At 32.6% G+C, this 26,451-nt stretch overlaps 3 protein-coding genes across 3 annotated transcripts; 1 reads left to right on the top strand and 2 right to left on the bottom strand.

The window, feature by feature from the left end:
• Positions 1–683: 683 nt before the first annotated feature.
• Positions 684–20,213, bottom strand: LOC110995428 (serine/threonine-protein phosphatase 2A catalytic subunit beta isoform). Its single transcript, XM_022262592.2, has 7 exons — positions 19,932–20,213; positions 15,918–16,127; positions 8,015–8,319; positions 4,838–5,023; positions 3,678–3,731; positions 2,829–2,908; positions 684–2,216 (listed from the first exon to the last, which is right to left on the bottom strand). Exons 1-6 carry the CDS (start codon positions 20,031–20,033, stop codon positions 2,836–2,838), a joined length of 930 nt encoding a protein of 309 aa, XP_022118284.1. The 5' UTR covers positions 20,034–20,213; the 3' UTR covers positions 684–2,216; positions 2,829–2,835.
• Positions 20,214–22,317: 2,104 nt separating this feature from the next.
• Positions 22,318–24,268, top strand: LOC110995430 (guanine nucleotide-binding protein subunit beta-like protein). The gene is made up of 5 exons (XM_022262594.2): positions 22,318–22,503; positions 22,783–22,991; positions 23,214–23,420; positions 23,614–23,865; positions 24,013–24,268. Exons 1-5 carry the CDS (start codon positions 22,395–22,397, stop codon positions 24,190–24,192), a joined length of 957 nt encoding a protein of 318 aa, XP_022118286.1. The 5' UTR covers positions 22,318–22,394; the 3' UTR covers positions 24,193–24,268.
• A 424-nt stretch (positions 24,269–24,692) lies between these two features.
• LOC110995429 (diphosphomevalonate decarboxylase) lies at positions 24,693–26,176 on the bottom strand. The gene has a single exon (XM_022262593.2). The coding sequence runs from the start codon at positions 26,008–26,010 to the stop codon at positions 24,853–24,855; it is 1,158 nt and encodes a 385-aa protein (XP_022118285.2). The 5' UTR covers positions 26,011–26,176; the 3' UTR covers positions 24,693–24,852.
• Positions 26,177–26,451: the final 275 nt, after the last annotated feature.

Genomic DNA, 26,451 nt, shown 5'->3' with positions numbered 1-26,451 from the left:
TATCCACATACGCTGATCCGACGTACCATGGATAGCTTGTATCGACAGATGACTATTACAATCCGTCGATTGGTTGGCACACTTATCAATATTTGGATTAAGATGTCTATTGAAAATTAAAACTGGATTGAGATATGTTATTGGGGTTGGGCGTAAGTCGCTTATTTATTTTATATGACAAACCAAATGTATTCAAAAAATAAATGAAACTGTATATTTATTGTATAACGAAATTGAATATAGATTATATTTAATATTTTTTGTTTTATTCATAAACTAGCAGACTCGGCCAAGCGTTGCTGTGGCTAAGGTTTTTGTTATATTACATAGTAGTAAATTAATGAAGGGAAACCGTAGGAGAACTTATGTGAAACGTTGGTACCACGACACGGACCTAAACTAAACTACCTTTAACTCAGCGCCATCTGTTACAATTGTATCAAATAATAAACAAATGTTAATGTTATCGTAATTTTAGTAAGGATGCCTATTTTTTTGAAAATGAAATATAGCCTATGTCACTCAGGAATGATGTAGCTTTCCAACAGTGAAAGAATTTTTCAAATCTGCCAAGTAGTTTCGGAGCCTATTCAATTCATACAAACAAACAAAAAATCAAACCTTTCCTCTTTATAATATTAGTATAGAAGTATAGACAAGGGAGCGTCAATGAAAGATCTGTGTATAATTAATTTTATTTATTATCTAATTCCTATTTACGGTCATAGTACAGAGTTGTAAGAATAAACTGTTTTAATCCGACATTATTGCCAACACTGTATAATTTTAGTAAATTTATCAATTTGCAACATTGCACTCATTCGCTCAATACATCTCAGCGTTTGCCATGAAAGCCTTATACGAACCGAGCTACAATTGCGACTCACAGTAACTCGAAGATTTTTTTGTTCTTTTTTATTTATTTACCTAACTTAACTTAATACTTATGAAAGAAACGTGTGGCGTCCGATTGGTGGGAATATCTTTGTTTACACACGCTCCTAGTGCAGATTTGAAGATCGCTAATTCATATAATGGCACTGACAGAACTTCGCATCTGCCAGATTCGATCGCCCATTACGATCTATTCATATAAAATTCTATGTCCGCGTTTAATACCGAGCTTACACTATAACAACCTACAACTTGATCTTTAGGTATGTACATATACGAAACTGAAAAGCTCCAAGCTTTCAAACAGGTACCAAAAGAAATGCATATTTCGGGGGACAATGCGTATGCAAATTTGATTATTAACTTAATCAGCGTATACGTCAAATTAAATGCTTAATAACGTACGTACGCCATATTGTGAAGCGTACGACCGATACATTATTTTTTTAAATACAATTTCCACACTAGTACTTTAACCACCCTTTATATGGTGGTATGTCCATAGATTGAAATGAAACTCAGTTTTATAAAATGTTTTTAATGAGTTCTAACTTGTATTTGATACATAAATAATACATACAATTGTCGCGTTGTCCGTCCGTGTATAAAATTGAATGAACATACCAGCATAACAAGGCAAGTCTAAGCTACGCACTGGTAAATTACAATCACCCCCGCCATATTGTTTACTGCACGCGATTAGTACAATTTAGTCTATGACATTTCAAAGACAAAAGATTATGTGTGTTCCTTATAACGCAATACCGATCGAAAGAAATAAAGACAAAGAAAAAAAAAGAAATTTTACAGAGATCCTTTCGGAGTCTATTTGTCCGAAAATGATACTAAAAAGCTTCATTATGGTATATTTAAACCATAGTTTTCTTTGGCCCTATTACAAATATTTGGAAATAACGGCACAGCTGTTTGGTATTGAAAATAAAGAAAACACGTGACCTTTTAGCAGACAACAATTCTGAACGTAACATTAAATGAAACGGAGCATGTTATAATAATTTTTGTATTTTCAATTGGTTTAAACAAGTTTTTAGAAAACAAGATAATGGTATAAAAAAATCCTGAAAACATTTTTGAAGGTAAATAAAAATTTTCTGAGGATAAAAAAATTACATAAATATTTTGGTAAAATTGACGAATAAAATATGAGATTGAAGGTGTTTTGAACCCATAGACGGCCGAGCTTGGGGCAAGGGACCCGGTTGAGGTATTTTGGGGTATGGGGTAAAGAAATCGTTTGCGGGGGCGTTCGGACGACAATGTGGCTGCGATCTTGTACCACTTCTGCTGGAAATACGGCTTCACTGAAAAAAATATTTATTTTTAAGACCGTATAGTAATTACATTTTTGGGTTTCTTTATTAATTAAATAACTTTTGGAAGACATATTTGATGCCTGATGAGAATTATTAGTGAAACTCGTGGTAGATTGATGGTGGGTAGAATATTATTTTTATGCCTTCTATACAAGCAACCCGTCTAATACTGTCAGTTCTCCAAGAGAAAAAATGTCTTTAACAATGTTTACTGTAATATCCATACAATATTTGCTTCATAAATCTCTTAATTGCAAGAATACTAAAAAAAAACTAGCCTCGATGGTAGTCAAAACTGATGACAAAATTGGGAAACTTACTTTAATTAATATAATGAAACATTTTTGCACTTAATAAAATCGCAATTAATTAAACGTAAACATTAAATTGTTTAAAGAGATAAATATGTATCAAAACAGTAATTGTATGCTACTAGCGATTTGTAGTTATATATAAGCAACTACTCTGTGGGTCTATGCATGATCAATGATCTATTAAACCTTTTAGTCTATGGCGAGCACTTGAAGTTTCAATAAAAGATAAAATTATTTTATTAATATAATTATAAATAAGGCTTAGTAATAAAAAAAATATACTCACAGGTAGCCTACATAAAATAATCAGGCGTCCGCCTCGTTACATGAGGCTCGCCGCGTCTCGGGGCCGGATCGAATTGCAGGCTGAAAACAAATAATCTTATAATAAACCATACTCAACTAACAGTTACTTCACTTACTAAATTCACTTAAAATAAGCGGTCATAAACTTTAAGTATCCACAATTAACGGTTTAAAACCGTGCTTGATTTGTATCGTTCGATACTTATCAAATCGTCATCACTTTGCGCTTCTAATCATTCCGCTTTAAAAAACCTACCCTCTGTAACATTTCTGACAAAACCGCGTTATAAGAAGTCGCGTTGTAGGAGTATTCGCGAAAAAACTTTTTTTTAACAATTCATAAATGTGTTTTCATGATCCTAACACGAATTTATAGTTTAACTTTATTACACAATTAAACAGGTCTAAATTTACGCAAAATTAATGGACTTGACAAATTATAAAATTGAAAAACACCGTCACAAAAAACCATTGAATTAAGCTATAGTCAACATTTTAGTTTTTTATATTGTTAGTGTGCATTTAACTACAATCATGATACAATTTATGAAGAATTTTTTATCTTGTTCTGCCATAAACTTCTAACGCGTGTATATAAGTACACACACGTTATATATAATATAAGATATAAATAACTATACCAAATTCAAGTGAAATCAGAATAAAATAGCAAATTCAAAATTTCAATCTTAACGTTAAATATATGATAATTAAACTGCAGTTACATAACCATTTCTATTTTAACATTCTCGTGAGACACGTGCAATAGTAATAATTTAAATAATTACGCAATTGTAAACCAGTTTAATTACGAGATTAGAATACTTACAACGAGTACTTAAGCGCATCATCCAATTCCATTATGGCGGCTTGGTTCCCGCACCTGTAATACAATTTCATAAATGTAAGAACAATTTCGATTAGACAAAATGGCAATAGAATGTGATATTCTTAAAACCGCTGCTTAAAATTTCAATTTTCGTTTCTACCCTCAAAATAATAAAGTTTAGTTTAGAAGATACGTGAGCATTATGAGTTTAAAGGCGACATATCAAAACAAATCATTTATTCCAATTAGACTAACTAAAATGGCACTTTTGACCGTTAATTAATATATAAAGCTGATCATAGTTGCCCCTTCTAAAAGGTAGTGTGGAGAAGAATGGACAAGAAAAAAATATAATTTACAACGTAATAACAAAGATATGAAAGGCAATGCTCAAGTAGTCTGGACATGTAGAACGGATGAATAAGAAGCAGGTAACAAGTAGTATTTGCAAAGCAAACGTGGCTGGTGAGATCAGGTTGTATAGGACATGTAGTCGTCCATGTCCTATACAACCTGATGTCATGGAACGAAACTAGGGGGTACTAGAGAAGGGACAAGTTAAATGATCCCATAACCGACAATAATGTATAGTGATTGCCATGAAACTGGTTGAAACGAGAGAGTATGTCAGACAGTATAGATTTGTAGTCTCTGACTACCGATTCGAGAAAAAGGCGTAAGTATAAATATATAATAGGCACATATTTAAGAACAAAATGTTCGTTCTATTTCAACATTTATAAAAAATTTAGTATGATAATCCTCAAGAACTTACAGTCGACACTAGAATACGCGCCTGACGGTGCCTGATTAAACTATTTAAATTGCAGAAACAACTGAACAACCAAATATTATTAAAACTAAGACTGCCTCCATGCATAAGATGCAAACGTCTGTCCCATGTATATGTACGGCCAGGTACAAAAGAGCTCGATTGGAAGCAATGTTTAATTAGTAAATTTTGTTTAATTTCAATTTAATTGCAATACATTACGGCCCTAGTTTCAGTCTTCTTTTAAAAAACCAAATAACTTCAAAAAATATCAATACTACTGAATCAGTCCTGATTAACAAATACCATCACCATGATGTTATGACACCAAATAAAAACTGCACACAAAGTCTAGTTCTAAGTTCTTTTTGAAAATTCTAGAACCTACCTGTAGCAATAGTTCGGCGCCGAGAAAATGGTGACAACATTGCGATCGTGGCACCAATTGTATCCCTCCATCACGAGCTGGTGAGCGCGGGACACCAGCGTCAGCCCATTGCTGTGGTTGAACGTCTCGGATATATCTTGACCGAACGTGTAGCCCGCGCCACGGGGAGATATTCCCCATCCGCCTCTGTAATTCATCATCATATTAAATAAAATAAATAGGGGTGATACAATCTTTTTGTCAGGTCTGGGCATCGGAATTTTGTATGTGTTGTCTAAAAATATATAGTTTCGGATCAGCCTTCTGTTCCTGACAAACGCTGTCGACTTTATGGTCTAAGGCTGCAACCTCACGATGGTCCAACGTACAGTATTGCACACATAAATATAAAGAAAAGAGTGGGCCCATTCTTTCTTAGGAGACTCTCCTTAAGATTTGCCGCCAATTCACAAAAACAAATGACAAATGAATGCAATACACTACATTAAGTTATCAAAGAGTTCTAAAATTGAAATTCAAAAAAGTTTTCATTAGGACTGTTTCTAACTGGCCAGTACGTAATTATTTCAGTGTTACCCACATGTAGTACATTTGCCCATCCTTGAATATACATGGTTTCTCCTACTATTATTTATTATATTATTTATCAATTTTAGGCTTTTTTTCTCCATGTTATATGCCTTAGCTTTGGTTATAGGGTATTACAACTCACTGAGCTGGGTTCGAGTTGCTTCTATTATCATAATCACTTTACGCAACCTAATAATATTGAATGTTTCGCGGCGTAGCACATCATAATTTTTGATGGCACAGTTCACTAGCTGATTCAGATTAAATTTTAATTTATTATTACCAGCAGTCTAAGCTGTTTCTCTTCTAAAGGAATATTGAAAAACAAAACAAAATATTTCAATAATTACTTACTATTACTATTAATAATGTTTACTGTTTTTTAATTGTATTAAAAGACAGATACTAAAAAAAGATTAAGATCTCTGTCGTATCTAATAATCTAAACGATTTGGGTAAGAGAAATTAATTTAAAACTATAAACATTTCAATTATCAATAAATTGTTAATAAATATTTTGTCCTAATCATTCTCGCGAGACTGCAAGAACAAAACATTAAATTAGACCGCATATATATATACGTTAAAGAGGACGTCTAGATAAAATAACAGATTTCTTTAACTGATAAAAATTATTTGCAAATAATTTACACTCCTACAAATAACACTATGAGCAGTGCAAAGAATCCTAAACGAGAAGAATGTTTTGTGATAAGATCACGCTCTTGGTACTTGCACATATAAGTACGTGACAATTACGCAAATAAAAGTCTATAACACTAATCGTAAAACGACACGTCAATTACTCCAAAACTGGATCAGTAGAACAAGCACAGATTGGAAAAGATAAGTCCGACACATTCGATGCAAACACAAAGCATCAGTACCTAGTAATATTTATAACGTCGGTATCTTTTGTGTGAATTGTTTTTCCCAATATGGTATTTTCTTTAAATACAAACGAGCCTACGGGCCGCCCAAAAAGGGCAGTCATCGCATCCGCGCACCTTTTTTTAGTGGGTGCGTTACCGGCCCTTCAGGGTGCCCAGGAAGGGTGAACAGTTGGAGGTCGATACGACCCCCACCGGGAGTCAAATCCACAGTTCGCTAGTTCGTAAAAGTAAATGCCGTGTGAAGCAGACTGTGGAAGACTTCTAGCCATCAAAGAGATGCTGATGAAATTTAGGATTGAAACGGATCGTTGTTGATACGAGGCTGGAGAGATCAACCCAAACCAACGTTTTAGAAAACGCATAGCCGCAATGTCTCTGCGTAGAGAAGATAATTTTCTAAACTCTTTCATAGATATTTTTTATGTATGAGCGTGTCCATGTTCTTTTGCTTTTTGTGGGTAAGATTTGTCATAAAAGCGTATATCAAAAACATATCGGATTTTTATAATTCACACTAAGTCTTAACTGAACCATACTCCTATTACTGGTTTTATTTATCGTACTAATAATTACACATAAAATTATCCATTAGTGCACAACCTGGGAAGTGAGATTTCAGTTTCAGTACTACGGTTATAGATATTAATTATAACATTCCTTGATTAGAACTCTATTAATAAATCGTCGGTCAAAAGGGAGAACTTTGTGGATAATTTAATTACGTGTCCCTTGAACAAATGCGTAATACGCGTATAGGCAAAAATCTATTTTAGGTATAATCAATTTCTATTATAATATACTAGCAGACTCGGCCAAGCGTTCCTGTGGCTAAGGTTTTTGTTAATTATATAGTAGTAAACTATTCAAGGGAAACGATAGGAGAACTTATGTGAAACGTTGGTACTTTTAACATAGAATTACAATTGTATTAAATAATAAACAAATAATTTGCAATAAAATAAAATTGCTACTATAATTAAAGATCTAAGCTCTCTCTTAAGTTGAACCAGACTGGTCACGGCGTACCAATTTAATTTAAAATCGGTTAAGTAGTTTAGGAGTCCATCGCTGACAAACATCGTCCGCGAGCAAACAGGAGATTTATATATATTAAGATATATCATGAGCGAGTTTGTCTCATTATTTAATTTCTCACATTTACATTTGCTGGTATGTAAAATGTATTATTATGTTAAAAGGTTGTGACGTTCCCATACCAAATTTCTGTTACTCAGCGATTAGCACAACCAATTAACAACTATATAATAACTGAATTATCAAATGCATTGTTTTGTTTCAAGTTACATACACACCCTACATACATAAACTCACTATAAGCCTCATAAGAATGTTTTATGATTTTGAAAGGTGAGATAGAAAAGGACAAAATTAAATAATTACATTTTAGAAAGTTTTGGGTTATTATTTTAAGATGAAAAAACCACGTAGACGGGTTGACATTCCAAAATTTTATAATAGGCTAACTTTCTGAAACCGTTACTTTCTTTATTAATATTTTAAACACGTAAAGAATATACACCCGTAGAGAACAGCTCAATAAAATCATTTAACTAAATAGCCTTCTTAAAAGGCCGGCAACGCACTTGCGAGAGAAAACTTGGTGCAAACGGGCAGGAGGCCTGATGTTAAGTGATATGCGTTGCTTGCCATTTTACCAAAAAATATCGCCTTAATCTTTAAACTTTAAACTTACCTATCATCAGGGTCACTCCATAGGAGATCGCACATGGGTCCTTCATGGGGCACCTCCTGTACGCGATCGAGGGCGCGAATGTGATCCAATGTATCGATTGAGGGACTGAGACCTCCATGGAGACAGAATATCTGTCCGTCCACTAACGCCGTGAGCGGCAGAAAATCGAATAAATCGGTGAAGTGTTTCCAAACGGACGCATTTCCGTATTTGCGAAGGCATTCGTCGTAGAATCCGTACACTTGAGTGATCTGACGGGATTCGTGGTTGCCACGAAGAATTGTTATTCTCTCGCGGTACCTAACCTGCAAGTGAAAATGTTTTTGTTTATACGTGAAAATCAATAACTTTTGCCTATGAAATGCCCTTCCATTATCTTCTATTATATAAAGTTGTCGTGTCACAATGTTCTCCTTCAAAACGGCTTGATTGTTTCTTATGAAATTTATTATGCATATTCAGTAGGTCTGAGAATCGGCTAGTATTTATCTTTCCAATCTCCACCTCACCAAACCCGGCCAAATAAACTTTTTTTTTTAATTTTTTTTTTTGTTTTTATTTATGATACAGAATGCAAAAATACATACAACCATTAATTGTTATGTACCCTCTACGATCAACTATTTTTATTTGTTAGTTAAGAACTTATAACTGGAACTCTGGGGTTTATAGAGAAAAATTACAGGGAAACCTAAAACGTTTTCATTCCGGAAAACCGAGCAGTCTCTGGGGTAGCATAGCAAAATGTTTCATGTTGGTATGTACTAAAAATGTAGGTATGGAGGTGAAACGAAGTTCGCGGGGGCAGCTAGTTTATATATAAAGGCATTAAGATCCTATCAGTAAATTTTTACATGTAGCTCCTTACGCTAAAAAACCTAATTAACCTAAAAATCCATTGGCTCTACAACATTTAGAGTCGGAGGCTCAGGTTTGTGTATGTGTTACACTTTTCTGTTGTATATTTTCTAATAAGCAAGTAGGTGATCAGCCTCTGCCAGTGTTAAATGCTCACAAGACAGTAAGGTTGTTGCACAGCTGGGGTTCGAACCTATGACCTCAGACGGATGAGACCTTACTAGGCAAACTCGAAATTCACAATACCAAAAACACAGCGTCGAATTTTAATAAGATTACTTAAGTTTCACAGTTGTATGACGTCAGACTAGCAAAAATATTAAGTTATTAATACTCCAAAAGAGGAAACAACAATTTTAGATAATTGAAAACCTCCTAAGCCTTATAAGTACTTGTGAAACGCGATTTAGATTGACTTCCATAATCGTAGTGCAGTAAGTTTAACATAGCTTAGAACATAACCATTTACAGTTGTATTATGTTGGTGAAAACGGAAATATGTTGTCGAAGTGAAATTAGAGATAGCCTTTTTATATACATATATTTTAGTATGAATTTAAAGATATATTTTAATTAAATTGATAAAAAGATATCATTAACATAATATAATGTTTAAAGAACTGTATTTTATTTACATGAGAAACTTTATATTATGTATATACAAGCGAAATTCACGTCGCCATTAGCCGTCCCAATTTTAGTCTACTATGTACACTCTAATATGCATCGTTAATGCCTTTTTGAATTTGTCAAACTGTATAAGTTTCGTAACATTCAAGAGCACCATTTAGCCAGAAAAATCACCAGAGAAAAGATATATTTTGATGATTAACGTCTTTTTATTGACGTTGATTTTGTGAAACAACCTTCTATTGATCTAATAGACCAATTGTATTATTTACAAGAAACATAACAGCTATAATCTGTTAAACCAAGTTATTAACATAAATATGAATGGTACAAATTATCAATGGGCATTTCATTCAAAAATAATGAAGCCACGATGATGAATGTCGCAAAGGTCCGTGATTCGTGAATGAAAGATTCAGCCTATTTATAGAATGCAGAGCGTTCTGTTATAAACAAACTTTTTACGCGTTTGAAAAATATCACCACAGACCATAGTTCATTGAACGAACGAATTTAACGTTTATAGAATTAATCTATTGTAATGTTTGGTTACAGTCGTGCTTTTAGAGGTTTCTTATAAATTATTTCTACTTTATGTTTAACAATAAAATCACTTTGATTACGTCAGCAAGGTCGTTTGTTTTTGTGTTTTTAATAATAATACAATTTAAATTAAAAGTTATTTTAAAAACGTTTCTATTGCAATATAGTATTAGGTATTTGTGTGCCCTTTTTTGGTATATTCTTCCTCCAAATCCCGCCATTCTTCTCTGTTATGTAACGCTTACTATTTCTTTAATTTTCTCTAACCGCTTTCTAAACTGTCTCCCTCTTTTTCGTTTGCACCTTTGGCATGAGTTAAGTACTCTTTTGCTACACTTTTCAGTTCCTCTTTCCGTGCGCGCCCCGCCCCGCCCATTTAAGCTTTAGTTTATTTATTTTTCTTAAAGCTTCTCTATTTTGTCTATTCTTTATTCCCTATTATAATATATCGTTCCATCGATAGATGTTTTGTATCTATAGCGTCCTAAAAGTACGAATACATCGCTCATGTCGGCTTCACGTTTGTATTAAGACTTGCCGACTTTTTAAAGATACTTTTTTATGGTTTGGATCTACATAAAAGTGAATCTTCACTTGAAGCTTCGTCTGCCGTGTCATATCAAATTACGAGACAAAAATTTATCTGTTTTCTCAGTTTTTTTGCTAAATCTATTTGACTGTACAAGTAGTCTATGACCTACAAATTTTTTACTCTGCTCTTGACATAATGTCACGATCGATAGCGTGGTCATTTTGTGATTTTAGGTGAGCTGTCTGCAGTTCTGACCTACTTATGTATCATGCATTGTATTGATTCGCCACGTATCGTAGGACCTTTACCCTTGAGAAAACGGCAAACTATTTATGAGATTCAATTCATATCATAGACCACAGAATTTTGTAGTAGTTTATTTTTGTCTATAGTTCCATTTCAACAGCTTATTATCGAACTCTGATAAATATTTAATAAATTTTGACAGATAGGATTGTAAGCTGTGTTGTAAGCAGGAGGATTGTTATTATGTTTATCCCGGCCTATTTATGTTTCAACTGTACAGGACCATCATATATATAAAAAGAGAGAGTTGAAAGAATAATATGTTTGTACCTTTTTTTTCCTACTGTTTATTTATTTATTTCTTAATCCAACAGCTAACATAAATTATTTATAATTACAAACAAATACACTGAAAATAAAGCCAAAGATGGAATACATCATAAATTTTACTAAAAAAAGAATTACTACTACTAATAAAAAAAAATATGTTTAAAAATAGAAATGCTAACATGTGATTCTCAATTCGTCTGAAATAATACTGTAACGTCGACTGTTATTCAGTTTACGGTTAAAATAATTGCTATTTGATTTCCATTGTTGGACTGACGAATCAAAGATTGATTTATAAGGTTTTTTATTAATATTAAGTGCACGACTGATATAATGATTAATTCATGAACATTTCTGTTGAACAAAGTTCCAAAGTCCATTTACTTCATAGAGAAATGTTTACCAAGTCATTTATTAGCTTTATTGCTAATTATAACTATACCGTTCACTATTTCCGCAATAATATTGAGAGATAAATTCAGATAAGTTAGAGAGTTATCTGAAGATTCTATTCTAGAATTTATTTGTAAATATGTTTTTATCATCTGCATTTTAACTAAAGATTTTTTTTTTCTATGCGGAAATTTGCAATCAGCCTTAAGGCTATGAGAGAATTCGTTCTGTGGTGCTGTCATGTGAAGTGACTTCCCATAGAAAGCATCTACTTATCTTCTGCCTAGAGCTACTGCCGGTCTTCTAGCTAGAATATGGCGACGTATTAGTCGACTCACATACTGTCTAATGGTGAGTTGGCAAGCAAGTTCGTTCGGATGACAGCTTAATCGCTCTTAACTAAAGATATATAAATAACTCTATAGTTTCAATTCGTCGGTCTTAGCGAGCGTGTTTGCTTATCTGACCGTATCCACACAATATTAAAAAAAAATCTAAACTATGATACCTTCTAAACTTCAGAATAGAACTGCATAAATTTAAGTCTAGAAGACTGAAGAAATATAAAACTGTAGGCGACATGCAATTCTTGGTAAAGGTCATATAAAACATATTTATTTTTGTTGCTAAAAAATGTTCTTTACTAACAATGATTTACCCAACTACGCAGAAGTTGATAGACATTGTTATCCTTGTCTAATGTAAACGAAATTAAGCGATAACTGTTTGTTTAATGACGGATGAAAATCTCAGTTGAATCTGATAAAAACCGGCATGTTACCCAAAAATGACTATGTAACTGTTATGAATATACAGAAAAACATATCACAGAATCAAATCAAAAATAATTGATTCATATAGGTAACATAACGTTATAAACGTCAAAAATGAAATATACATTGAATGCTTCTAATTTTACATTTACTATCAGTTCTCAAATCAAGGGCGTAGAACGGAAGATAAGAACTGGCAATAAACTCTCCGCCACTCTTTTTACTCTGATGACATCTCGAATCGATTAAGTGTTCTAACGCCACTGTACTATTCACTACTAATTATATAATACTAGATGGATGCTAATTAGTGCACCTATATCTAACATTAACGCATCTGACTAAACCTAACATAACGTGAAGTTTTTATATATAAAAAATAACGCTAGCTATAAAATGCAGTGCTGCAGTTCGCCTAGCGACCCTCATCACGGAGGTCATGCGAATCACGGCTGTGTACCAATGTAATTTTCTTTCAATATGCGAAATAAGCACTTGCTCCTACAGTTAAGGTAAACATCGTAGGGAAACCAGGATGTCTCAAACCCAAAAATAGATTTGCAGACACGACTCTCATCTTCTACTTGTCTATAAAAAAATGATGCTAAGACTTGCTTCGAAAAGATGAAGCCCTTTACTGTTGCTAGTTATATGCTGCTTGTTGATGCTTAATAATAAAGTACGAGGATGACCGGTATTTTTTTTTTTAATAAATTGTGTTTTTTGGAATTTTCTAGAAATTATTCCTAGCTAGATCGGTTTATCGCCCCCGAAACCCCTCGTATACTAAATTTCATGAAAATCGTTGGAGCCGATTCCGATTTAATTACATATATACAAGAATTGCTCGTTTTAATATATATATGATTAGTTACAAAAGCACTATCTAAAAGAATGAAATCAAATAAAAAAAAGTATCGGTAAACTCATTTAAACCTACATTTCAGTCACAAAATCAATGCATTGCTTGTTAAATTAGTAAATAAACAGATCAACATCTTTTCATAATCAAATAAACACGAAAAGCCTTTAATACCTACTGTTCTACCTACTATCAGCGAGCGAACATTAGTTTGATAACAACATAGTTTCAGGTTTTATTCATGAGCTAATTTCAACCGGAAATACACGAGGCTAATAATTAACAATTGCATGACGTTTGGCATAGTTGCTATAAATTTGTGGATTCTTTGTTATGTGATACTAATTTATAAAGTTCTTTAACCGAGTGTATGACGACCAAGCAAATCTCCAGTAATGCAGAGACACCATTGGTATTGTATTGTTTTTAAGTGCGAGTCATGTATACTTTATCTACGAAGAAGCAATGACTGGTACTCTAACTCGTGGGTATTAATATCAATGGTTAATCAAATAAACTATAAATATAAAATGTCCGCGAGCCAACACAAATATTATATTTTTTTAAACGATAATCTTGGTGATTGCTGACCGATATCGTTAAATATTCCTTAATAGATGCAATCCGATACCAATTTGTTTATCAAAGCAATTGGAGTAGAGGCGAAAAACATTGCACAAAATAGGTAGGTTGATGTCATCACCTCATTTACATATACAACCTATAAGTACAATCTGAGACCTACAATTTCAACCAAACTACTGTTAATAGTTAATATAATATTATAGTTGTCTAGTAGTAAAGAAGCATCGTAAGGATAATGGGCATTCGACCCAAAAAAAATCAGGGAAAAAGTCACCAAGAATAAAATTAAAGATTTTAATTCCGCATTCTGATAGATCTCGTTCATGGGTATTCTACTAGAACTGAGTGTTCGAGAAATAAACAAGAAAAAACACTGAAATAACACTAAACGCATCCTATCTATGGAGAACGGGCACATGAAATCAATGGTCTAAGGGAAAAAATCGAAGAAAAATTATTTAAATAATAATCTTTATTTAATGTAATCAGCGAGTAGAAAGTACTGACACGTTCGACCTGACTAGGTTACATGCATTAACTAGTGCATAACGTGTCAGCCTAAGGTCTAAAGATTTACACTGTCAAATGAACTAGTTGTACCAAGTCTAAACACCATGACTGTTAACAAGTTTGTACAGACACGATTCGTAAGAAGCAACGGAAAATTAAATTTATCTTGCTGCAATAAGTAAACAAAATTTATTTTCGATCTATATTTTAGGGAAATAATAAAGCCAAGCCATTCAAAACAAAACTTGTAAAAAAAAGGCTCGCAACACAGTTCTTCAGCCTACGCTACAAAAGGGAGCTTCTGTGTTATTTCATAATTGGCTAACCTAACAATATCTTATAAGTGATATGAATATTAAAAATCTTCTATGTTTTAAATATGTAGATTGACTTGGCCATAAAACTTGAAAACTACAAAAGTATTGGTGATCGGTCGGGGTGACAACACTAAGATGCTTTGACTAGTTACTCTTAAACGACTGGTTCAAATTGAATGAAATTTGAAGTATACCGTGCCTTCTTGGTTACTGAATTCGTTTTCGTAAAACTAAAAACGTTCTAGTTTTATCCACAACTAAGTTATAGGGGGTTCGAAAATGGCTAAACCTGTTTCAAGGAGAGGATGGTACGGCCGTGCCGCATTTTTTCTCGACTTGGCGCATTTTAATTTAAATGTAATTTTGGCTTCAGAGGAATACAAGCATTTTTAAAAATTTTAGCGCTTGTAATGAGATTATAACATAATAATACTTACTTTCATTCCTAATGTTGTGTACATTTTAATTTGAAATAACTCGGCGAAATTAAAACATACCGCATATTAGTTATGTATGAATTCCACTGTCCACAGAACTGATGTTGTATAATTAAATTTCTAATGTAATGGAAATAAATCTATTTTAGGTATACATATAATATGTTTTGTAACAAAAATCCAGATAGAACTGTCATAAAATATGCAATGCGATAAAATAAACAAAAGGCAATCGATGGCGCTTGTTTTTCTCAGTCTACCTTTTTCGCAAGTATTTGCCCTAACGCTATGCGATCTGTTCTGTGGTGGTGTCTATCAGCCTAAACACTTTTTAAGTGAAACTTGCGCCAAACAAAGGGTAAAATTTTTACGGACCGTCACGAAGATGTGCAGCGTTTCGTCGAAGAAAAGTGTGAGAGCTATTGAGAGTGAGAAACCTAGATCAAAAAAAATACACACTATTGGTTGATATATCCGCTTAGTAGTTATTAGAACGTAGATATTAGAACTTTAGATGGAAATTCTATCGGATAAAATCTTGTGCACTAAACACAGGTTTTTATTTATTTATATTATCATTAGCACGTATACAGGTGAATATAGATAAATACATGGAGGTACATGATCATCTATTTGGGCCTTTGTTAATTATAGATTAATAATTTATTCACATTTTTACTTCTGACATATGTACTTGGCATGCACTTTTTTTTACTTATATATTTTCTGTATTGTCTTAGTGTTTATTTATTATAATATGTATACGTATAAACTGTTAGATTACTTATAATTAAATAAATATTTCACCCCTTTACACTTCAGCAGTACTCAGACTTAGAACGAACTGAACTTAGCTTTTGACTTTTAAAACAATGAGATAGACTCACCTTTAGGGCAACGAGCAATGTGACAGTCTCAACACTGTAGTATCCACGATCCACGTAATCGCCCATAAACAGGTAGTTGGTGTCGGGGGAGCGACCACCAATGCGGAACAGCTCCATGAGATCGTGGAACTGACCGTGGACATCTCCACAAACGGTCACTGGGCAATTCACTTCTTGCACATTGGACTCTTTTGTTAGAATCTCTTTTGCCTGGAAGAGATTTATATTTATTAATCTCACATATGAAACTGATACACATATATCAATTGGTGACTCTAACAATTGGTGAAAGTATCGTGCCGTTTATAACATTCAAAATGTTCTGTTAAAAAGAATCAAATATTTAATACCTATCAGATGATATGGCTTTACCTCTGTTAGGAAATATAATCGTTTTATCACGCAGAAAGTAACGCAAGACAAATATTAGATTAGAAAGAATATGGTATTTACAAGACATTTCAATTTTAGAAATACTGCAAATTATATTCTCAAGGATATTGGCCATAATTAAATACAGAAACTGTACAAAGTTTCGTATTCAAGGTCACTGCTGTCTCAACAAAAATTCAAATACATTGAAATCTACTCGAGTAAAATACCATTTACAAAAAATAAAATACGAATTAGAACACGTACGCATAAACTTAACATTTGTGTTTAATTTTTCGAAGCCAAATCGTCCATGGGCATGTTTTGCGATTTGGCTTCGAAAAATATCGCTTGTATGAAGAAATAAGATTTATTTACTATTTCAAAATTCAAGAAATCCATTCAAACTAGTTAAATTATATCCGAGCCTGAACTCAATTGAAAAATAAAAGTAGTTAGTGCATGGTTCAATTTCCTTATATCAGTCACGGACACATCTTCGAAACAATCCTTGGTATGTGAGCGAAGTTATAAAGATTTCCTTAACTAAAACGGTTTCTTTAATGTAATTGACATAACTTTTACATAACCCGACTTCGCCGTGATTCGAATAATGTGTCTGTTTTTGCATCTTTTTTTTTCATATTTATTTATTTATAAGATCTCACGAGAAATTGCAAACTAAGCTCTATTTTCAGACGTTTTACACGCTGCGAGAGCTCACTTTGAAACAGGACCACGCATTGTTACAGAGTACTTCAGCTACGTTTTTAGAACGCAACTTGAAAGTGGGCAAGCAAATAATGCACCGAAAATGCAGCAACATGACATGTATTTCTAAGGGCTGTTTCTGTTCTTGCTGATAATACGCTTTGAAATGAACAAACTATTGTTTTCAGAGATGTAATGACAATCCACCCAACTGATTTTTTTTTGTTACAGGAGGCGGACGGGCACCTGATGTTAAGTGACACCGCCGCCCATGGACACTCGCACTGCCAGAAGGCTCGCAAGCGCGCTGCCGGTCTTTTAGGAATAGGTACGCTCTTTTCTTGAAGGACCCTAAGTCGAATTGGTTCGGAAATACTTTAGTGAGCATCTGGTTCCACATAGTGGTAGTGCGCGGCACGAATTGCCTTTAGAATCGCTTTGTGGAACGACTATTATGATTGTATACAAATGATGCTTCTGATATGATAGAATATACCAGCTAAATTCATTATATAGGCAACAAAAACTTGATATGTCAATGTTTAAAAATAGCTAGTAATTACAGTGTAGCAGGTTTAAAAAACCTACTATAACGGACGTACGATGTATTAATTTTTATATTATCTAAATTTCTGCAACATCCTCTGATAAGTTAACAACTCGACATTTCATTTATGTTTTATGATATGTTGTACAGTTAAAGATTTATATCCAGGTTATATAAACAGACAATGCCACAATTATGCAACAATTGCAAGACAGGAAATCCGATTACCGCCATATTTATAGGATCAGTATAACAATATTTATTTATTTCGAATCCTAACAGCTAACATAAATTATATATAATTACATACAAATACACTGAAAATATAGCCAGAGATGGAATACATAATACATTTTGATACATATTAGGAAAATGTTGATCCTGAAATTATTAAAAGATAGAGAACCAATTTAAACTATAAAAATTACCAAATATAATATGTATAACAATGTTCTCAAGAACATAGCAGGAAACAAAACATACCAATTACTTACTAGTTATTTTCAAAGTATTGAAAATTATATGTATGCACATTGTAAGTTAATGTTTTAACTATACATCACATAATAATTGCCTTCACATATTCTATAGGATGAAGACTAGCATTAGTTGCATAACAAGAGTGGATAATGGTAAACTTTATTTTAACAATATTAAGTATATAACAGAGCAAGCGGTATCATTTAAGGCTCTTGGCTTAATTCTTTTATTTTGTTTTGAATGTGTCCCTAAATTCCATTTACATACAAAGTTGTCTTATCTATCATATGTGAAGTATATTTTAGATAATACTCATAGATAGTTAAATTTTACACACAATAATAGGTGTATAAAACAAATGAATAAATTTTTTGTTAAAAAGTTATGTATAAATTACAGATTGTATCAATAATAGAAGTAATACATGACCATGAAGAAGAGAATGTTTACTAATATTAAGCAATCTTAACATTTCAGAAGACCTTAATTTAGACGTTATATTAATAGCATTGTTAAAAATAATAAACTACATTTTTTAAATATAAATGCTCAATATTATAGGGCTACTTTTTGGCATAATATACTAAGATGTTTTAGGTTTTAAAAAGGAAGATAAGACCTAAAATGAGACTTTTTTTTTCACATGTCAGCATAAATCATTGTAGCAATCAGTGAATTGGAGTGAACAACCTATAATAACAAGATATGACCTTGATAAAAAGCAATAGTAATTTCTTTAAAAGAAAGTTAATAAATTTAAGATGAAAATAATAAAAGTATTAAACAAATGTTGTTTTCATCAATATTGAAATGCTTATTTAGATCAAATTATACATCCAATTTTTTTTAGAATAGATAGGGCTAATTGACATTTACTGTATATTTGTGTATTGACTTGTTCAGCTGTTGCTTAAAAAACTGGTTAAATTAGAAAATAAATATAAACAATTTCATTCTATTAAGATGAGCTACCCAGCCTGAACCTCTGTTGAAACTAATTTCTTTTGTATTCTAATCATTAATTACAATCACTAAGTCAATGGCAAGATAGGCAGAATAAAATAAAAAACAAATGATTTAGTGAATATTTTTTGTTTATGGAACATCTAAGAATTGGTATATATCTGTAATATTATCACTTTTAAATAGATACTATACAGCTGAATGCAAAGAAATGAATGCGAAAACATGAATCATTCTTAATATACTCACTACTCCTAAAAGATTTATTCGACAAGTATTAATTCAATATCAAAGATTTGTAAGCTTTTATCTAAGGTTCAATATTCAACAGTAAAACACATAACATCAAACTGTAAGAAATAAATAGTTGTATGTATATATTTATTTATTTGTAAACGAATGAAAGTGAAATCATTATCATAAAAGTTTATCTGGTCAGTTAGTAGTATAGTATAGCCATATAAATACCTCTAGTTCAGCAATGTAAATATATTTTTAAAAACATTTTCAAATAATTTGAACATACCCAAAAATCGAGATTTTAATGTAAAACTATTATCCAAAATTTATTATATTATCTGGATTACTAGAATTACAATTGCTTGCTTTGTTTTCGGGTAGAGCCTAGTCTAAAAATACTATTTCGGTTAATATCGACAGAAACAAATTTCCTGGGTGTGGTAAAATGAAGAGTTAATGATAATCCCTGACCGTGTAAACAAAATTGAAAACATCACTGGGTAATAAAATTTCTAAGCATTCATCTTTTAAGGAATAAAGCACTACCATTACACTGCGTCCGCGTTCGAAGACGTATTATATGTAAGTACATGAATCATACAGCTAGGTACATGGATCCAACCTAACCAATTTTTTATTCAAAACATATTTCAAAATATCAACTAAGATCATTAAAAAATACTAAATTATTATAAAATTACCTTATCGCATAACGTTTTCACTTGGTTTTCTGTCAATTGCTTGCATTCATTTAGCTGTTCTATCCATTGATCCAGTTCTTTTAATGACGCCTTGTCCTCCATATTTAAACTGTTTGAAATTAACGCCTAAGACGTTAACTCGGTTTTTAAGATGTTTTTAACTAAATATTATACACAAAACCATGCGAATTTTATAAATTACACTGTGTCTAGAAATACTGACTTTGGTAGACACTTACAAAATGGCGTTAATACTACTTGCGTGACGTCAATTTTGTTCAAAAAGGGCGACAAACGCCTCCAAGCGGAAATTTGCAGTACCAATTGTGACGCTTAGATGTCTGCGTTCATAAATTATATGAATTTGAGACAGATAAAAATTCCATTAAAAAATCAAGTTCAGATACATTCCTCTTAGATTAGTAACTAAGGCATAGATATAGAAATCATCGGAAATTGCAAGGAAACAACTAACACTATCGTTATAAATAAAAAAGTGCATAAGAAAGAATTTACATGTACAAAATAAATATGGGCATATTAATGCACGGTGTTACGCTCTCGACTCTGGATCAACCAGCAGTAATTTTACTCATTAAAAAAACATCATCGTGGTACGTGGAGATTTTGGAAAGAATTGCCTAAATTTTGCCAATAATAGCTAAATTTGTAATTTATATGTTGATATAATTATGTATCTTAACAAAGTATCTTTATTCAATTTATAAATTAACATCGTTTGCATTAAAACAGTTTTGTGATGGCTGGGTAATTACTTGCCAATAGTGCAGCCATCAATTGCAGCAAAACATGGCCCGTTAAGAAGCCCCATTAAAAGTGATCCATTACGAGTCGTTGACAACTTCAAAAAGGAGTTAAGTATAACTCTGTAAGTACTTATAGGTGGATCCATAGCGTTGACTCATAAGCAATAACAAGTAAAAAAACTGTTTTGCTGTGATTGAAAACATTTATTGACAAAACTTAAATAAAATTAGCTTTATGTGCAAGTAATAAACAACTAATTGTTTCATCTTGTTGAGACAGAAAAGTCACCGTGCTAATTGTGTTTTTATCTAAAATCAACGAATACTTACTGACAAAAAATTCTGACTACTACTTTTACCTAAAAATTCAAAGACGCTAGTTTGTGTGACAATGTGACAATGTGCCACGCGCTGCGTGACAAACAATTATATTAGGCCGCGTCAAAAACAAAAAAGTTACATTGGTCCTTGTTTTTCAAGTAGATTTTACTAAATTGCAATTCTCTCTTTCTTTCTATCAACTAAGGTCATTTCATGTATCCATCTATTATAAAAATAAAAAACGAATTTGTAGGTCTAAGCACGCTCTAGAAGTTTTATATGGGATATTTTTCGATATCTTTGACCAGAAAAAAGGAAATAGCAGCAACCAATTTTTTCTCCCCAAATTTGTATTTTTTTTGATAACGATGATCGATAGGTGAAAAATGTAAAGAACCTTAATTGTAGATCGTGCAAAGAGGAACAAAAGAGTATTCTTCAAAAAAAAATTGTATCTCAACGGGGAACCAAGTTTTTATGAAAAAACTGAATGTGACCCTTTTTTCAAGATGGCGGAAATTGCACAAGGTTATTTTGGTCGACAATTTGAACTTAAGCTCTTCTAGCCGCCCCCCACGTAATATACAAAATTTGGCTTTCTCGGTTCATTTTATTTTCCAAATATATATAATAACTGGAGTATTAGAAATAGATGGATACATGAAATAATCTGAAGGTAATCTGAGAGTACAGATATTATTCATTTTTTAATAATTGCTTCCCAGGTAGGTGGTTTAATTTACAGCCTGTGAATTACATACTGCCTTATTTACAAATTTAATGTATAGACTATAGGCGACTTAATTTATCTTAAGACTTATATACCTAGTTTAGAGTTAAGTTATACTTTTTCGTTTATACTATTATATGCCATTTTAATAAATACATTTCTGAAATTAATAAGTACATTTTCTTGTTCTGTAACAATATTATAATATAATTACTGTGTATTAAAATAATTATAATGTAAACTTTATAAATATAAAAATCTAATTACTAATACAATGCAATACCTAATATATGTATAATATATAAAAATATAATTTATATGCTTCAAATTCGCATTCAATTAATATAGTTTAGCGCTATTAAAGTATTTATACTATTTACACTTAACTTCAACACTAACTTTAAAGATGATGATAATACTAATTTATCCCTAATCCGTATGGGCTATGGCAAAGGACATTAAATTATTATTATGACGACGTATGACAAATAACATATGGTTATTGTCATTTGTCAAGTTTTCAATTTGTCAACCTGATTCTGGACGAATTTTGATCTAGACAGAAGACTCCATATTTCTTTCTTTTTGTGTTCGGTTGAAGCCGGGTTAGGCGGTTGCTGCTTGTCCGCTCTATTAATAATTACAATGACTGAAACGTTGAAGTTAAGAGGCACTCTTTGTGGCCACAATGGCTGGGTTACACAAATTGCCACTAATCCCAAATATCCTGATATGATTTTGTCATCATCCCGTGGTAAGTTATATTCGTGTACTTTTCATGGAAATGCAAGATGGCACAACCACTAAATCCTTTTCCATCACATGGAAATCTGTTTATATTTATTGTATTGGCATCCTAATTTTTTTGTAACTTCTTCAATTATCTAGTATAACTTATATTTATAATTTTAATGATGACAAAACTATGCCACGTGAATCTTGAGCGGCAGCGGATATGGGCCTGATGAATTTAATATATATTTAAAACGCCAATTTTCTTTTGAATTATACTAATACATTTATTGATTTTCAGACAAAACTCTAATCGTTTGGAAACTGACTAGAGACGAGACTAACTACGGTTTACCTCAGAAGCGTCTGTACGGACATTCTCATTTCATCTCCGACGTAGTATTGTCAAGTGATGGGAACTACGCCCTCTCTGGTTCTTGGGACAAAACACTGCGCTTGTGGGATCTAGCTGCAGGCAAAACTACTAGACGTTTTGAAGACCATACAAAGGTGTGAAAGAACTTTTAATTAGTTAGGTTAAGTGCCGATACGCGGCAGAAGATTAGTGTTTTGAGCCTATGCGAGGCAGAAGAAACTAGCATCTCTACCACACATGGTTTTGATGCCTGAACATAGGATTCGGCTACTTAGCCGTAAGTAAATAAATAGTATGCAATGTCAATTATTACCTATATAGTCAAGAGTGTATTTAACAATTCTATTTCTGTGTAGGATGTGCTGTCAGTTGCTTTCTCGGTGGACAACCGTCAAATTGTTTCTGGATCTCGGGACAAGACCATCAAGTTGTGGAACACTTTAGCCGAGTGCAAATACACAATACAAGATGATGGCCACAGTGACTGGGTCTCCTGTGTTAGATTCTCACCTAACCACGCCAACCCTATTATTGTATCTGCTGGTTGGGATCGTACTGTTAAGGTAAATTATCTTTCTTAAATAACATGTTAAATATTGTTGAAAAGTGTTGTGTAATGAAAACTTAAATATCTAGAAACTATAATATGTATACAAATTTATAAAATGGTATTATTGAGTGCATTTTTTTGAGTGTGATACAAACATTCACCATTGATTTTGTAAATGTTGAATTTAAAATATTGTTATTTTACAGGTATGGCACTTGACTAACTGCAAGTTGAAGATCAACCATCTTGGACATTCTGGTTACTTGAACACAGTGACTGTTTCGCCCGATGGCTCTTTGTGTGCATCTGGTGGCAAGGACATGAAAGCCATGCTTTGGGACCTTAATGATGGCAAGCACCTTCACACCTTGGACCACAATGACATCATCACTGCATTATGTTTTTCACCAAACAGATATTGGCTCTGTGCTGCCTTTGGACCATCCATCAAGATATGGGTAAGAATGTTAACAATTTAATTCAGCTGTTATTTCATCATGTTCATCATTTTTATTTAACAATAGTTTGCCAACAACTACAAAGGTGAACTTAACTTATCAATCTACAACTACAGTTAAAATCTTATTGACCATGTTTGTTTTTAGGACTTGGAAAGCAAGGAGATGGTTGAAGAACTCAAACCGGAAGTCATCAATGAAACTCGCTCTAAAGCTGACCCACCCCAGTGTCTCTCACTTGCCTGGTCAACAGATGGACAAACCCTATTTGCTGGATACACTGATAATATCATCCGAGTCTGGCAGGTTTCAGTCTCTGCTCGATGAAGTGTATAAGCATCTAGTTTCATTTATTTTTGTCCTCTGCATAAAAGTATAAAAATAAATGAAATTATCACTTTAACATCTTCGTTTTTATTGTGATCTCCTTGGCTTAAGTTTAGATATAAGATAACATTCACGGAAATGTTTTGTAATATTATTGTTATAAAAATAAATCCTCAGATAATCGCATTCTTTGATTCTTACTGACAGGAAAAGAAGTCTAATGAATATAAATTAGTTATTGTTATTAATGCATTTCATAATACTCTTTATGATAATGGGTACAATTAAAATTAAATTATCTCATTCTCTTTAACAATGTCTTTACAATAAGAATAAGACCATTTCCTAGTCACTAGTCCACAAATAACAAATACCCTCAGATATCTAATTAATTCTGAGGAAGATTAGAAGTAACACTTGGAGAATTCACCCACTGAATTGAATAAGTGTTACATTCTTAAAGAATGTTAGGACAAAGATTTTTAAATTGACATACAATGTAAAGATATAAAAAATGTTTATTTCTTTTAACAACCACCAAACGCTCCCTTAAAAACATGTTGTGCACCCTTTAATACAATTAATGACTCTTAATTTAAAATCATATAAAAGTTGTTAATACTGAAAAATGTTTCATAATTACTATCTGAAATGTTATTTTCATGAAAGAGGATATCCATGTTCGTTGAGCAAATGAGGTCCATCTTTTAAAACAATAGGACCTTCGCCTACCTTTGTATAAATTATATAATTAATTAAGTCCTTCTCTGCAGCTGGTTTGTAGATATGAGATTTAATTGGAAATTCTTTGATAGGTGGAGCCTTTAAACCCTTAATAAAGTCTTCATTTGAGAATGGGAAGAAATATTTTATAACAGACAGAATTTTTGGGACCTCTTCTTCCAGCAGATACAAACAAGCATTTGGTCCAGCATCAAAGGTATATGCAACTTTAATACTCCCACAAATATTGTTGTAGTAATGAACCATCTCTATTATTTTAAGTGAGGTGTTAGTTAAGTATACACAGGGAGGAAATGCTGATAAGCAAACTGCATGAAACTCATTACTATCCTTCATTGTCAGTTCTCCAAATGTAGGAAAATCCTTTTTCACAATTGCTTCACAAATTTTCTCAATTCGCGACGGCACAGACACTTGAATACGATGTTTCATTAATTCAGAAGTTTCAACTGTTGTTTTCATACCGTTTGTTGAACTAGTATGTTTCTTAGTATCGGCAATTACAAGAACTAGTACTCTCATATCAGGCCAGTGTGCGGAATCCACGACTGGTTTTGCTATAGAGTCGCTGCCGTCCGGATTAGAACCAGCATACCACCGTACAAATCCTCCATATACACTTCTACAGGCACTCCCTGAACCTAAACGCGCTAGGGCACTGATGTCAGTTTTCACTTTATAAAGTTTAGCTAAGGCAGTTACTAAACATGCGTAACCAGCAGCCGACGAAGCTAGGCCAGCCGCTGTAGGAAAATTATTCTCGGAACAAATATGAACTTTGAATTTCAAAAATTCTTCATCTACGCTTTTTTGTTCAATTGCTAACTCCCTTATTTTCTTAAGGCAATTTTGAAGCCTCTCGCTTGTAATTGATTCTTTTATACCATTTAACCATAATTCGTCTTCTTCAAATGCAGGTCGAGCACACACAGAAGTTTTAGCACACATGACTTTCGGATCCAATGTTCCGCTAACGGAATCGTTTAACGGTATAATTAATTTCTCATCCCGTTTGCCCCAATATTTTATTACTGCCATATTAATCGGAGCAATGACACTTATAATATCAGTCATTTTATTATTTTTTTATTTAATAAATTTGATTTGGCGCTTTTAAAAATGTATCGAAACTTTCCTTCGCCAACGTCCAACACTAACATTAATTTTAAATTGTATGCCATATTCCAGCTCTCACTTGATAGTTATACCCACTACCCAGTTCATACTACGTTATTCAAATTGTCAAGAGGCAACTGACATTTGGATTTTGGATTGCGTAGAAGTTACTTTTTAAATATTACCACAGAGTACGCTTAATACCCCTTAGTAGTTATAAAAAAATTATTGCCTGTGGCCGGGAGAAAAATAATTCTTTTAGAAGTAAAACTTGCTTCAGAATATAGATTATTTTAGTTTTATGTTATAGTTTCTAAATAACTACTATTTTACTAAAACGATATCTTTTTGATTGATTATCTTGGAATATTTTTATTTCAGATTTATATACCTTAAATC

This window comes from Pieris rapae, chromosome 21, assembly GCF_905147795.1.
Source record: "Pieris rapae chromosome 21, ilPieRapa1.1, whole genome shotgun sequence".
In the NCBI taxonomy this organism is placed as follows: Eukaryota; Metazoa; Arthropoda; class Insecta; order Lepidoptera; family Pieridae; genus Pieris; species Pieris rapae.
Note: the sequence above shows the minus strand (reverse complement) of the source record. Positions and strands in the feature narration are given on the sequence as shown.

What these genes read in the sequence shown, in the direction of transcription:
- LOC110995430 (XM_022262594.2), top strand. Translation starts at nt 22,395, where the DNA reads ATGACTGAAACGTTGAAGTTAAGAGGCACTCTTTGTGGCCACAATGGC. An exon ending in GATTTTGTCATCATCCCGTG is followed by an intron (nt 22,504 to 22,782) that starts GTAAGTTATATT and finishes ATTGATTTTCAG; the next exon opens with ACAAAACTCTAATCGTTTGG. An exon ending in GACCATCCATCAAGATATGG is followed by an intron (nt 23,866 to 24,012) that starts GTAAGAATGTTA and finishes GTTTGTTTTTAG; the next exon opens with GACTTGGAAAGCAAGGAGAT.
- LOC110995429 (XM_022262593.2), bottom strand. Translation starts at nt 26,010, where the DNA reads ATGACTGATATTATAAGTGTCATTGCTCCGATTAATATGGCAGTAATA.
- LOC110995428 (XM_022262592.2), bottom strand. Translation starts at nt 20,033, where the DNA reads ATGGAGGACAAGGCGTCATTAAAAGAACTGGATCAATGGATAGAACAG. An exon ending in CATTGCTCGTTGCCCTAAAG is followed by an intron (nt 8,320 to 15,917) that starts GTGAGTCTATCT and finishes TTTCACTTGCAG; the next exon opens with GTTAGGTACCGCGAGAGAAT. An exon ending in GCGCCGAACTATTGCTACAG is followed by an intron (nt 3,732 to 4,837) that starts GTAGGTTCTAGA and finishes ATTGTATTACAG; the next exon opens with GTGCGGGAACCAAGCCGCCA.